Source organism: Dromiciops gliroides, chromosome 5, assembly GCF_019393635.1.
Source record: "Dromiciops gliroides isolate mDroGli1 chromosome 5, mDroGli1.pri, whole genome shotgun sequence".
NCBI classification, from domain to species: Eukaryota; Metazoa; Chordata; class Mammalia; order Microbiotheria; family Microbiotheriidae; genus Dromiciops; species Dromiciops gliroides.
This window is the reverse complement of record NC_057865.1, coordinates 198257335-198271835: the sequence shown is the minus strand read 5'-3', so window position 1 is coordinate 198271835 and position 14501 is coordinate 198257335. Positions and strand designations below refer to the sequence as shown.

General features: G+C 41.1%; 1 protein-coding gene across 5 annotated transcripts in view; it reads left to right on the top strand.

Annotated features, from left to right (window-relative positions):
• Nucleotides 1-14501, top strand: part of PRMT8 (protein arginine methyltransferase 8) — a 172204-nt gene that overhangs the window by 126338 nt on the left and 31365 nt on the right. For all 5 annotated transcript variants that reach the window (XM_043969036.1, XM_043969035.1, XM_043969038.1 and 2 more), the window contains one exon: nucleotides 10771-10886. In XM_043969036.1, coding sequence (XP_043824971.1) covers nucleotides 10771-10886 — 116 coding nt within the window. The remainder of the gene's footprint in view (nucleotides 1-10770; nucleotides 10887-14501) is intronic.

Genomic DNA, 14501 nt, shown 5'->3' with positions numbered 1-14501 from the left:
GCTATAGATGCTCTTCTGAGCCAATATGAACTGGCGCCAGCATACCTCTGAATGCAAAGTACACGTAGTAAGTGTAAGCTTCAGTATGTTTCCAATGATGACCTGCAGCCATGATATAGCATGAAAAATAATATATAGGTGGGCAGCTAAATAGAACACCAGCCCAGGGAGGACCTGAGTTCAAATCTGGCCTCAGATACTAGCTGTGTGACTCTGGGCAAGTCACTTAACACCAACTGCCTCAAAAAGGGGGCGGGGCATACAGTTAGAAAGGACGTTAGGTCATGCCAAGAGCAAATAAAACGAAGCTGGCATGATAACTGCATTGGGGTATGACCCCAAACCCTAAAGGAATGTCTTCTGCATGATGGGCAGACATAAGATAGAGCAATATCAGATGAGAAAGGGCAGACAGGCTGGCATTTGCACCCTTGGCTACAGTACCTGTAGAACAAATGGAACCGCAGAAGGGATAATGATTAAGAGAAAAACTATTTTTGCCATCAGTGGAGATTAACGTAATGTATCAAAAGTTGCTAAATTTGTTAAGGGAGGGCTGATCAACAAATTTAAGTGGGCACAAGACTCAGCTAAGGAAAGGTTTTTTAAATTTAAATTAAGGGGGTGGAATGGTAGAATAAGACATTTCAATTAAATTCCCTTCCTCAGAAGTTGAGTTGACAGGGAAACTGCTAATTAGGAGAATAAGTGATGTTGGGAGAATTAGTGATATACATGTGTATTATGAAAATATCGACCACAGAGAAATGGAGGGCCATATGACATGGACCTTCCTGGCAGATAAGGAGGCTGTAAACCCCTGCTAGGCTCTGCTTTGCTCTTTTACATCACCCCTCATTTTAAAACAAAGCTGACTGGCTCAACCAGCTTGCTCAATGGACTGTAGTCTCTTTTCTGCACGTTGTCTCATTCAACCTGCTGAGCACCAAAGCCTTGTGACACCATTTCAAACAGCTGCTCTTGCTCTCCATCCTTTCCCTTCCCTCCTAAAAAAAATTCTGCTGACAAGGCACACCCTGTGCCAGACTATAAACAGACTTGTGTCCTACTCTTCCCTCATTCCTTTCCTACCTGTGGCCCAGGGCCCCGTTTGGTCTGAAAGCACACATCTACTGAAAGTCTTAGAAATTTGGTGATTCTGGAAACAAATTCTGTCCATTTAGACCTAGAGAAAGAGACTTAGAACAATCTGTATTTGGTTTTACTTAAGTCAAAGTAAATATTTTGTCTATAAGTAAAATATAAGTCTATAAGGGGTAGTGGTTGGTGCAGTGGATAGAGTACCAGACCTGGATTCAGGAAGACTCCTCTTTAAGAGTTCAAATTTGGCCTCAGACACTTACTAGCTGTGTGACCCTGGGCGTCACTTAACCCTGTTTGCCTCAGTTTCATCCTCTGTAAGATGAGCTGGAGAAGGAAAAGGCAAACCATTCTAGTACCTTTGCCAAGAAAATTCCAAATGGGGTCACAAAGAGTTGAACACGACTAAAAATAAAGCAATGAGGCAGAGATGAAGAGAGATAGTATTCTGAGTCTGGGGGACACCAGTGAAGATGCCTGGAGCCAGGAGGAGTATAGCAAGGAGGCCAGTGTCACTGGATTGCAAAGCATCGGTGCCGGGGTGGGGGGGGGGGCGGGGAGTAGTGTATGGTACAAGAAGACTAGAAGGGAGCTGGGGCTCCGGGAGGCAGAGGAGAGAAGGGAATGCACACCAGGTACCAGTGACAGCCTGTGCACAAGCTTAGAGATGAATGATAGAATGGTGTGCTCCATAGGCCATTTTGGCAGTAGTATCATGAAGTGGAGGAGTGTCTGATAAATTTGGAAAAATTGTGATGGGATTTAAATGCTAAACACAGGAATCTGATCTTAAGGGCAACATTAGGTTACTGAATTTCCTTGAGTGGTCAGACTTATGCCAATTTGGCAGCTTGTCTAGAGGTTGTATTAGAAAAGGGAAAGGCTGGATGCAGGGAAAGTGATGAAGAGGTTATTGCAATAATCCAGGTGAGAGGTAATGAGGCTTGTAAGAGGGTGCTGGTGGTATGAGTGGACAGAAAGGAGGAACTGTAAGAGAGACTGAGGAAGTAGATTAAGTAAGACTTACCCCGGATAGGCATAGTGGCCCATGCTTGTATTCCTGGTTACCAAGAAGACATCTTGGCAGATCTCATGAGCTTGTGAGTTCTGAACTGGAGTTCAATATGCTGATTGGATTTCCATACTGTTGGCCATTAATATGGTAAGCCTTTGGTAGTAGGTTGCCACCATATTGCCTGAGGAGGAGCAAACTGATCCAAGTAAAAAAATGGAGGAGGTCAAAGTTCTGAGTGGGATCAGCCCATTAGTAGCTTCTGTACTTCTAGCCTAGACTCAGTCTTCAAAAATTAAAAAATAAAAGATGCTACTTAATTTGACATAGGGGCAATAAGGTAGTATGAAGAGTTGAGAATGACTCAGAAGTTGCAAGCCTAGGTGACTAGAAGAATGTTGGTGCCCTTGACAGGCGGTTTGATAATGAGTTTTGCTCTGGGCCCATTGAGTTTGAGATACTCACAGGGTATCCATGTGCTGATGTCAAGCAGGAAGTCGGAGATTCAGGATTGGAGCTCAGGAGAAAGAAGTGGTCTGGCTATATAGATTTGGGAGTAATATGCATAGAGAGTAAGGGATCTGATGAGATCACCAAGAGAGATAATAGAAAAGGAAGAGAGTAGAAGACATGTGGCATAACCAAAGAAGACATTCACAGATAGGGAATGGGAAATGGTTCATGAGGCTGAAAAAGGAGATTAATCCTATTGGCTAACAGGTAGAAAGAAAACTAGGACAGCTAGGTTTTGTGAAATCCTAGGGATAAAGCAATATCTAGAAGAAGGGATTGCTCCACAGTGTTGAGTCACAGAAAGGTCAAGGAGTATCAAGACTTTAAAAAAGGTCATTGGAACTGCTGCTCATTGGTGACTTCTGAGAGTAGTTTCAGTAGAGTGAGGAAGGACTGAATGGACAGAAGTTAATTACAAGATATTTATTAAGGTCAGAATGTAGAAGTAAGCCAGAAAGTAGAAAGTAGAAGAAGGAAGTTCCCAACCTCTTCCATATCTAAGTGTCCTGGGACAAAACTCTGATTGTTCTGTCTTAGTTATAACTTTAAGAACCAAGATATCAGATTCCGGATTGTACCAAAAGCCAAACACATGCTCCATGTGTGGAATATCTTATATGTTTGAGCCATCTCCTATCATCTTAGGATAAGGCAAAGAAACTATCAAACCTGAGTTTAGTCAGGCCCCTGGGGACCTCATGAATTAATTTACCAAAGCAGATGTCTGCCCTAATTTTCTTCCTGGCTCTATTCCCATCTCTCTGATGTTTGAAGAAAGGACAGTCTGATGGTCCCATTCCCCTAGACACTAACCCTAGGGAGTGGGGCCTCCAGTTAATTGATACTTCCCCCATCCTGTGGCTAACAAGCCTCTCATCCAGGGCCATCTCCAGTTGTCCTGATCTATGTCTTGCTACTGGAGCCAGATGGCTCTGGAGGAGAGAGTGAGGCTAGTGACCTTGCATAGCCCTCCCTCACTTAAATCCAATTCAGTGCAAGCCATGACATCACCTCCATGTCATGGTCCTCTTCAAGAACAAAGGACAAACAACAACAACAACAATAACAACAAAACCCAAGCCCCTACATTCTATTTTCTAGTCTGTAAAATTCAGTCACCATCTGCCAAGGTAAAAGCCTCATTCTATTGATACCATCCCCCACTTTTTCATCCCCCTCCAACTCAGTTCTATCCTTACCTATTCATGACCAAATTCTGACTTGTGCCCTCTGAAATCCTCATTCTTTTGTTAACAAACCCCACTTCACCCTCAGCTAACTGCTTCCTTAGTTTCCTGGGGAAGACATGGGCTTCCTTCTTCAGTTAAGGGGGCTTATGCCTTGCAACATTCTAGGCCAGAAGAAGGAGGAGTAGGCATGCTTTTTATCACCAGGGGAAAGGGTATGGATTTCATCAATCTATCCTAGTACATTGATTCATCTGACAGCTAAAAACCATTTAGAAAATAGAAATCGAACGATTCACCCATTTTTTTCAATTTATCGACACATTTTGTTTTGATACAGAATGATGGATTTAGAGTTATACAATCTGGGTTTAAATCCAGGCTCTGCCTGTGTGATTTGGGCAAAACCCTCTGGCTCACAGTTTCCTATTAGACTAGATGGTATCTAAGTTTCTTTCTTCCACTAAATCTATGATCCTGACTGCCCAGTGCCACAGCTAGACCTTTATTTGCCACTGTTTCTCCAAAACCTTTCCTCCTTTGGACTTCACTCTCTCTATCCATATCACTCAATTCAGATCCCATCTTCTACTCCACCTGTCCACCCATATTCTTCCCTTAATATTTGCGGGTTTGAGTTGACCAACAATCAGTCAATAAGCATCTATTAAATGCCTTCTATATGCCAGATGGGCAGCTGGATGACACAGTAGTGGATAGAGAGGTCAAGAAGACCCGAGTTCAAATCCAGTCTCGGAAACTAGCTTTGTGACCCTGGGAAAGTCAACTTAACCCTGTTTGCCTCAATTTCCTCATATGTAAAATGAGGTAGAGAAGAAAATGGCAAACAACTCTAGTATCTTTACCAAGAAAACCCCAATTAGGGTCACAAAGAGTCAGACACGACTGAACAACAACAAATGCACCAGACATTGTGCTAAGCAGTGAAAGACAAAAGTAAAACAGTTTTTAGTTCTCAAACCAGATTGCAGAGTAGATAAGAGTGAGAAGAAAGGAAGTGGAGGCAGTAAGAACTGACACCTTTTTCTAGGGGTTTAACTGAGAAGTGTAAAATAGATATAGGACAATAACTAGAGTGGCTGGTAGGATCTAAAAAGGAATGTTTTTTAAAGGATGGATAGACTTGGGTATGTTCGTAGGCAACAAGGAAAGAACTAGTAGGGAGAGATTGAAGACTAGTGGGGATGGGCTGGTAGATTATTCTAGGGACATTTTTTGCTAGAGAAGATGGGAAAGAATGTGATGTAGGGATGCAATGTATTAATAATTAATCTTAATTAATAATTAATAATGATCTCTTGAAAACTCTGGCTTCTTAGTTCATTGATCTACTCAGGTTCCATGACCTCTACTTCACTTCACCTTGGCTACCCACAAGATTATCATCATGCCTTAGAACATCATCTATAGTTGTGCTTTCTCCATGACACAGAATTTGGAAATTCCTCTCTTAAATTATAACCTCCTCATATCCTTATATGATTCCCTTATGATCTTCCATCTCTTCCTCTGTCACATTCAGTTAGTAAGTTAGTCAACTAGTATTTTATTAAGTGCCCACTACATGTGCCAGCACTGCACTTTGTCCCGGGGATGCAAAGGAAGGCCTAATGGGGGAGAGAATGTTCCAAAACCTATGTGCAAACAAGATATATACAGGATAAATTAGAGATAATCAACAGAGGGATGGGATTAGCATTTGGGGAGATTGGGAAAGGCTTCTGGAAGATGGTGAGACTTCAGCTAAAATTTAACTTTTGCCCAGATATTTTACTCTTTGCTCCACTTCTTGCTCTTCTCCCATTCACACACTCCCCTTTTGCCTTCCTTTCTCCTTTTTCACAGTCTTGACCCCATTGCTGGCCAGCTCAACTATACCTTGTTCTCTACCCTTGAATTTCTTAATTCCAACTGCCACTCACACTTTGTCAAAACTCAGCCTTACAGAGACAGCTAAATGTCGATGGAGAGGAATTCACACACCCATGGAAAATAGGTTCACTATAAATCCATTTATCTAATTGAAACTGGGCTCTCACTATTGCATGACAATCCTTTCTTCCTTTGCTTTTCCAGACCTTCTCTTCTCTCAAGTTCCCTACACTATTTCCTTCCCTCTCACTTTAAGGAGAGTTTGCCTCCTACTTTACTGAATTTTCTTTTCTTTTCTAAGTTACATTTCAAAATCCCCCTAGATTGATGCCCATTCTTTTTATTTTGTTCTAGCTTGACAAAAAAAGTATTCTCTACTTGCACCCCTAACCCCATAACCTCCTGTTTTCTTTCAGACCTCTCCCTTCAATCATTCCATCTCTCTCTCTCTTTCTGTTTTTCTGACTCTGTCTTTGTCACACATACATACACACACACCCCTTCAATTTCTCCTTATCTGCCAGTTCTTTACCCACTGTCATCTGCTGCTTGAAAATATTTCAGGACTTGTTCACCCTTAAAATAACCTTCACTTGGGCCCATCACTCCTTCAAACTGTCACATTATATTGTTTCTTCCTTTCATTGCCAAACTCCCCAAAAAATAAAAGTTATCTAAGCTTGCTGCTTTCACTTCGTCACCTCCCACTACTCACTTCCCAACCTCTTGCAATCTGGCTTTTGGACCCACCAATCAAATGAAGCTGCTCCTTCAAGCTTACCACTGACTTCATACCTTCTAAGTTTGATTTTCTCTGTCTTCATCTTATTTGACCTCTGTCCCTCCTTCTGGATACATTCTCCTCCTTTAGTGTCTGTGACATCATTCTTCCCAGCTTCCCTTTCTACATACATGACCATTTCTTCTCAGTTTCTGTTATTGGATCGGTATTTATCCTCCTATACCATTCACATGGGTGCCGCTAAAGACTGTCCCCTTCTTCTCTCTATATACTTTCTTTTAGTGATCTCATCTCCCCATTGCTATTTTCAGATTGTTCCATTACTGCCATCATCCATCAACCTCTCCTCCTTTGAAGTTCATGTTATCTAAATATATCACCCAATCCAGACCCCAGAGGCTATTATCTAATGATCCCCCCCCCAAGACATTTGCCTTCCCTTTTCAGTGCCTGGCTCACAATCTCCTCTACTCCAACTCCTGACCTGATATTAGGAAATTTAGACATACTTGTCGATGTTCCCTGAAATACTCCAACCTTCTGGTTCTCCAGTCGACCCAATCCTCATGACTTCCTCCTCCAATGGGTTTCAGCTACACAGAGGGATGGTCCCACCTTGATCCTGCAGTCACCTACTAATGTCCTAACTCTGAAATTCTTTTTCCGATCAGAATCTCTATCATTCCACCTCTCCCTAAACCTAGTCCTCATCTTAGTGGACCAATATCACTCACCTTTATGCTCTCCTCTGGAATCGCTTGCTGCTTTGTCCTAACCTTGTTCACACCTTAGAAAATTCCATGCCTTGATTGCTTTCACCATCTGCCTCCTCTGCTGCTATTCCCATGCTACTGCATAAAGCTAAACAGAGTAATGAAACTATTCTGACTGAGTCCATTAGAAATTTATAAAGTCTAATCTCAATCAGGTGCTCACTGAAGCAAGGCAAACACTTAACACCTCCTTAATTGATGAGCCTTTCCCTCCCCTCCCTTCTCCATCCCAGTCTTCTGAATACTCTCCTTTTTAGATTTCTGCAGCACGGTTCTCTTATTTCTCCTCCTGTCTGAGTGCTCCTTCTCATCTTCTTTGCTGGATTCATCGCCCATGTTGTGATCACTAACTGCGAACATACACTAAGACTCTGTCCTGGGTCCCATCCTTTCCCTTTCTGTCCTCTTTCCTCTTTATATTCTTGCTCTTGGTGAACTCATCAGCCTGATGATTCCTAGATCTGTATCCCCAAGCACTTCTCTCTTCTGTGGTACAGGCCTATATACTCAATCACCTATTGGATATTTTGAATTGGATATAGATGTCTCAAACTTAACATGTCCAAAACAGTTTCCCCTCAAATCCACCTCTCTTCAAAACCATCCTGTTACTACTGTCAAGGGTATCGGTATTCTTTGAATCACTCAGGTTTGCAACCTTAATGCTATCCTTGATTTCTCACTCTCATCCACTCCACAAATATAATTAGTTGCTATATCTTGTCATTTTTGTCTCACTAGTATACAACTTCTTCTCTGTATTCATTGTTGTTGTTCAGTTGTATCTGATTCTTCACGACCCTATTTGGGGTTTTCTTGGCTAAGATACTGGAATGGTTGCCATTTCCTTCTCCAGCTCATTTTACAGATGAGGAAACTGAGGCAAACAGGGTTAAGTGACTTGCCCAGGGTCACACAGCTAGTAAGTGTCTGAGACCGGATTTGAACTCAGAAAGATGGAGCCTGCCTGACTCCAGGTCTAGTGCTCTATCCACTGCACCACCTTGCTTCTTTGTCCTCCATCCTAGTTTAAATCCTTATCATGCCTGTCCTATACTATTGGAGTAGCCTCATAAGTTATTTCCCTGACTTAAGTCACTCCCATCTTTATGCCTTGGTACTGACCATCTACCCCTACCTGCACCTTTTGGAATCCTAATAATCCAAAGTCAGCTAAGTGACTCCTTTTGTAATGAAGCCTCTCCTGGTTGCCACATTTGTTATTGGCTTCCTCTTCAATGTTAACTTGTATCTGCTTTAAATGTGTCTTGTCTATACTTAGGTATATGCACATTGGTTTGCCTTATTGAATGCAAGACCCTTGAAGGCAGAAATTGTTTGACTTTTCTTTCTGACTCAGGAGTCTAGAATGGTGCCTACAATGCAGTGAGTGTTCAATGAATGTTTGCTAGTATTGCTATGTAGACTTCTTTCCTTATGGTTCTTTCCTTCTCCACAGCACCCACTACCCAACTTTCAAAATAATTTTCCTATGGTACAGATCAAACCAAATTGCTCCCCTGCTCAAAAAGGTTCGGTTCCTTTTAGGATGAAAATCACAGACCTCTATCCAGCATTGAAAGCCTCCAGCCCACTCCAAACCTGGTTCCAAACTCTTTCCAGATTCATTTAATATTATTTCTTTCCTGTAGTCAACCTAATAGCTGTTCCTTGGCATTCCATCTTCTGTTTTCCTTAGTACAGGCTGTCCCTCAGGCTTGGAATTTATTTCTCAGGATCTTTACCTTAATTTAAGGCTCAGTTGAAATGCCATCTACTACATGAAGCTTTTTCCAATCCCTGTTGTTGTCTCCCCGAGTTGTTATCTTCAAATTACATTACATTTAAAAAAAACTAAGTTACATTTATTTACCTCTTGTACAGGTACCTCTGCATTTTACATTGTCTCCCCCCTCCCAACAGAATGTAAACTGCTGGAGGGTAAGGACTACGTTGTCTTCGTAGCAATAGAACTCTAACACAGTGTTTTGTACAGAACAAGTATGTTATAGATTTTCTTGAGTTGAATTAAAAAAAAAAATCCTTGCCCACAATTGAGAAAGGCCCCATGGAGTATGTAGGCTGTGGAGTATGGATAGAATTTAGAGAAAATGAATGGGGGTGGGGTGGGAGGATGGAGGCCTTTTAGGCAAGGGAAATTGCATGAGCAAAGGTTTGGAAGCAGGAATAACAATGATTCCTTACACTCTTAGGGTGCCTTATAAATACACATCCATCAATTTGTTTTCATTCATTCATTCATTCATTTAGCTATTTATTCATTCATTTATTTATTTATCTTTTTATTTATCTCTATCTACCTATCAACTTTGTAATGAACATTTTTATTTATAGTTTTGGCTTCCAATTTTTATCCCTCTTTCCCTCCCTCCCTCCCACCCCTCCCCTCTCCTTGAGGCAGCAAGCAATAAGGTATGGGTTATACATATTCATTTATTTCATCCTCATAGCTCTGTGAGGTTCACTATCACTATTCTCATTTCTCAAATAAAGGATTTGAAGTGGGATTTCTTACACTCATTTCTATAGCACCTCAATTCTTATAAGGGACTTTCTTTACAACAATCCTATAGGGTTATTGTAATTATCCCATTTTGTGCTCAAAGAAAGTGATTTATATGTGGCCATACAATGTTGGAGCCTGAACTAGAACTAGAACCCAGTTTATTTTATTTCAAGAGCAGCTCTTTCCACCACACTATGTATCCTCTGTGATCAGGGTAACAGGGGGACACTAAGGATGTCACACCCAGCTAAACACTATCACTTGACCTCTTGTCTTTCCTGCCTTCTTATACCTTCCATATACTCTGAGGCCAAGTGATACTGTCGTCTTTGTTTTTCCTTGAACATGGGACTCCAGCTGAGCATGTTTATTGACTGTGCTCCATGCCTAGAATGTGCTCCCTCCTCCTCCTATCTTCCCCATCTTCCTTCAAGACTCAGCTAAAATCTCAGCTTCTGCCAGAGGCCTTTTCCAGTCCTTCTTAATCTTAGTTCCTTTCTTCTGAGACTGTCCTCAATTTACCCTGAATATATCTTGTTTATACCTAGTTGTTAGTATGTTCCCCCCCCCATTAGTTTGGGGGCTCCTTGAGAACAGGAATGCTTTTTGCCTTTTCTTTATATCTCCAGGGCTTAGCATAGTATTTGGAGCATAGTAGGTGTTTAATGAATGCTTATTAAATACTGATTGAAATAGAAAACTCCATACCCTCTCTGGATCATTTGTAGTAAGTAGCAGCATCTATTTTTGTTTTTTTGCTTTTTGTTTTGTTTTGTTTTGTGGGGCAATGGGGGTTAAGTGACTTGCCCAGGGACACACAGCTAGTAAGTGTCAAGTGTCTGAGGCCGGATTTGAACTCAGGTCCTCCTGAATTCAGGGCCAGCGCTTTATCCACTGCACCACCTAGCTGCCCCAGCAGCATATATTTTGCTTATGCTTCTGGCTAATCAAGAAACATAAGCCAAGCTTCCAATTCTGCTGCCAGCCTACCTGACCTCTGATGCCTTTCTCTGCTCCAACAGGGTGGGAGAACGTGTACGGCTTTGACATGACCTGTATCCGGGACGTCGCCATGAGAGAACCCCTGGTGGACATTGTGGACCCAAAGCAAGTGGTGACCAATGCCTGTTTAATAAAGGTCTGGTAACTCATAAATGTCCTGATTGAGTTAGAGTTGCCTTAGGGATCCACCTATGCTATCCTGGAAAGGGCGATTAATTCTAAGAGCTGAGACCCCCTGGGCTGGCCCTTGAGTGAGCCATCTGGATAGAAAAAGAAAAGAAGCATATTTAGAGCCCAGGTCTCCAAATGACCTCAGTTTCTCAAATCCTAAAGATAGCCCCAAATCTATAAATTATAGCTAATCATTCTTGGCCCTTCAGAATTATAAAACCTTGAGATTTTTAAGAAAGTGCTTAGAAATGGCCCAGCCCACCCCACCCTTGTCACTTTACAACTCAGAGAACTGAGTCCAGAGAGTTGAATTGATTTTCCTGGCATCACATAGTAGCAGAGATTGGATTTAATCTTTGTCCTTCTGATTCCAAATCTAGCACTATAGCCCAATGCCTCAAACAATTGACTGGTTGTTTTTGTTTTATGCTGACTTTGTGCCCAGCCTCTTAGGGATAACAGAGGGGTGTGCCATACTTTGATTTCTTGGGTTACAGCTTCTCTGACATTGTGATGCCCAATATGTTTCTTGACTCCCTTGCAGTTAATGGTTGATGAGCCAGGAAGCATTTCTATCAAAGTAAGAGTGAACAGAATTTCTTTCCACAGTCTGTTGAGAATCACATCCCATGATGGTGTGGTGGGACTGGGGGCTTCTAAGGGGAGGGATGAGGGGAAGAAGGACTGTCATGTAGAAGAGGAATTCTACTTGGTGTATTTGGTCTCAGAGGGTAGAACTATGAATAAGTGAGGGAAGATACAGAGAGACAAATGTCAACTTGATGTATTGAAGAACATCCCCATAATTCTGAGTCCACAAGTCCAGTGATTTTCCTGGAGATGGAGGGAGAGGGATGGTGAGTTCCCCATTCCTGGAGGCAACTGGTAAATGTTTAATAACTGGCACTCTAGAAAAAGAAAAGTACTCACAACACACTTTAAGTGCATTCTGCACTGTTTACATTTTATTTCCCACTTTAGACAATCAATAAGACAATAAATCAAGCTCTAATTTGTAGTGTTTCTTGATTTCTGAAGTGGAAATGCTTCCACTGAAAATTTAACATATCAGCTCTTGAGAGTGATACAAGCTGGCTTTAGCACCTCCCTATCTGGAGGTCTTCAAATGAAGGTTGGATATAAAGATGTTAGAGATATTGCAGAGGGGATTCATGCTTAAGCAATGTTTGGACTATGTTATCTCTGAGTATCCTACCAACACTGACATTCTTGGATTCTATAAGAGGGTCCAATAGTAGGAAGTAAGTGAGGTTTACCAAGACCTCTCTAAACTAGAATAAAATGAGTCAGATTAGAGGCACTTAGAACAACTTAGAACCAAAGAGTGCTAAAGATGGTTGGGGGTGGGGGGAAGGTGTAGTATTAGAGATATCCAGTGAGGAAACTGAGGCCAGGATAGGTAAAGTATCTAAGGTCACAAAGCCATCATGTAATTAAACTGGAATCCACAAACAAGTCTCTTGACTCCTGACCAGTGGTTTTGTTCACTATACCACATGCTGCTTAGATCTCTAGAGAGTTATGCTTGCCATTGAGAACATCAGTCAATTCACCTATGGATTGTCATTGGATATACATCTTTTGAGTAAAGAGAATATTTCTGCTTCTTGCAGGGGAAAGAGCTCTAAGATTCCCCAAACAGGAGAAAGCTGAAATAGTTACTGTAATTCTCCTCTCAATCCAGCTCAGTTAGGGAGGAATAAGTGGGATTATTTCTATTATTAAAAGTGTCCAGACACAGAAATCCTATACTTTTCCTCGGTAGCTCTCATGGAATCTCAAAGTCAGGGGGATCCCTGGAAGCATTTAGTCCAATTCATACATATTTGTGCTTGATGAAACTCTATGGGTTCATATTGATCATTTTAAGTGCTTATAAGCTACTCCTTTAATTAATTAATTAAATTATAATTTAATGAGTTCTCGAATTTTGATAGGAAATAAACACCTTATTCTCATGAAGTTCTTCATATCCACGTTAAATAATTCTTGGTACAAATAAAGCCTCTTTTCTCTGGTTCTCTCCTCTCTGGAGGTAGAGAAGAGCTAGTCAGCATGCCCCTTAAACCAATCCTTCTTATTGCTGAGCTACAGATGTTACTTCCTAGTCTCTTGCAGATGTTCCATTTACTTCTTAAAAAACATTTCTTTGTTCAAAGGAACAAGCAGGATAATTTGAAGACTTCCCAGAGGTACTTGAGATAAGAAAAAAGGTGGTGGTTGGGGGGGGGGGCAATAGGACTTCCTCTGGCCTAAAGGAAGAGTGAGTGGTTAATGTCTTAGAACTGTACTACTGAGATGATTTAGTTGTTTCTTTCCCAGCGTAGTGGGAACTCTTGTTTTCTTTGGATTAAACTCTGTGTGAAATGCATCATGATGCAGTGGAGTGCCAGCTGGACTAAGAGTCACAAAGGCTCCAGCTCAAGCACCTCTGACTCACCCTAGCTTTGTAACCCATGACCAATCATTTAATTTTTCAGTGCCCAGACGGTTCTCTTAGAAACTCTTAACAGACCCAATGGGTTTGTGGATACATTTGTCGGGGGTATCTTTTAATTTTTTTTAATATAGTGGTAACTATATTTCAATATATTTAATTTCTTTTGTAATCTGCATTTAGTTACTCATTTAAAGGCTTTATTCTTAGTCCTTAAGTTTTACTGGACTGCTAAAGGGGTCTATGAAGCACCCCCAAAGTTAAGAACCCACAATTTAAGATCATAGGGTTGTAGAATTATACTAGTAAAGGAAAGAGGAATCTTTTTCACTGGAAATATTTTACAACAATGAAACTACATGTTTGCTTCAGTGGGAGGAGGGGAGTTAAAAAAAAACTGTTTCAGAGAAAAAAACACCTCCCATAATGTAAAAAATCACTTTGATTGATAATAACAACTCCCATTTATATAGCACTTCACACACATTCTCACATTTGAGCTATACAACAATTCAGTGATTTAAGTAGTACAAGTATCATTATCACAATTTTACAGGTGAGGAAATTTTGGCTCAGAGCAGATGAGTGAATTACCTAAAGGATAGTAAGTGATAGAACTGGGACCCAAATGCAGAACTTCTATATCAAAGTCTTCTGTCCTTTTACTAAATAACTTTAGCCTTAACAATATGGAACTTCCCTACTTAGGTATTCTCTCCATGTGTGCAGGCCCAATGCCTTCATGGATGCATGAAATGAGTTGCAGAGGCCATCCAAATGAATCACTTGGTAGTTGGTCCTCTGGTAGTGATCTTCTCCAATTGTTGCAAGGCTAGTCCTTGGACAATAGACACCCAATCCATCCCTAAGACTCTATTCAAAGCCTGGTTAGGGCTTGAATTCCATTGGTACCATCTTGGAAAAACTTGTCTCTCTCTAATCTGCGATAAGGCTCCTCCACTTAAACAAGCAAACAGTGAAGTCAGTTGAAAGAACACTGGATCAGTATCAGAAGAGATGGGTTTTGATCCTGGCTTTGTTATTTCCTACCTGATTTTGGGTAGATCTCTGAACCTCACTTTCTTCATTTATATAGTGAAGAAAGATCCATTCCAGATCAAT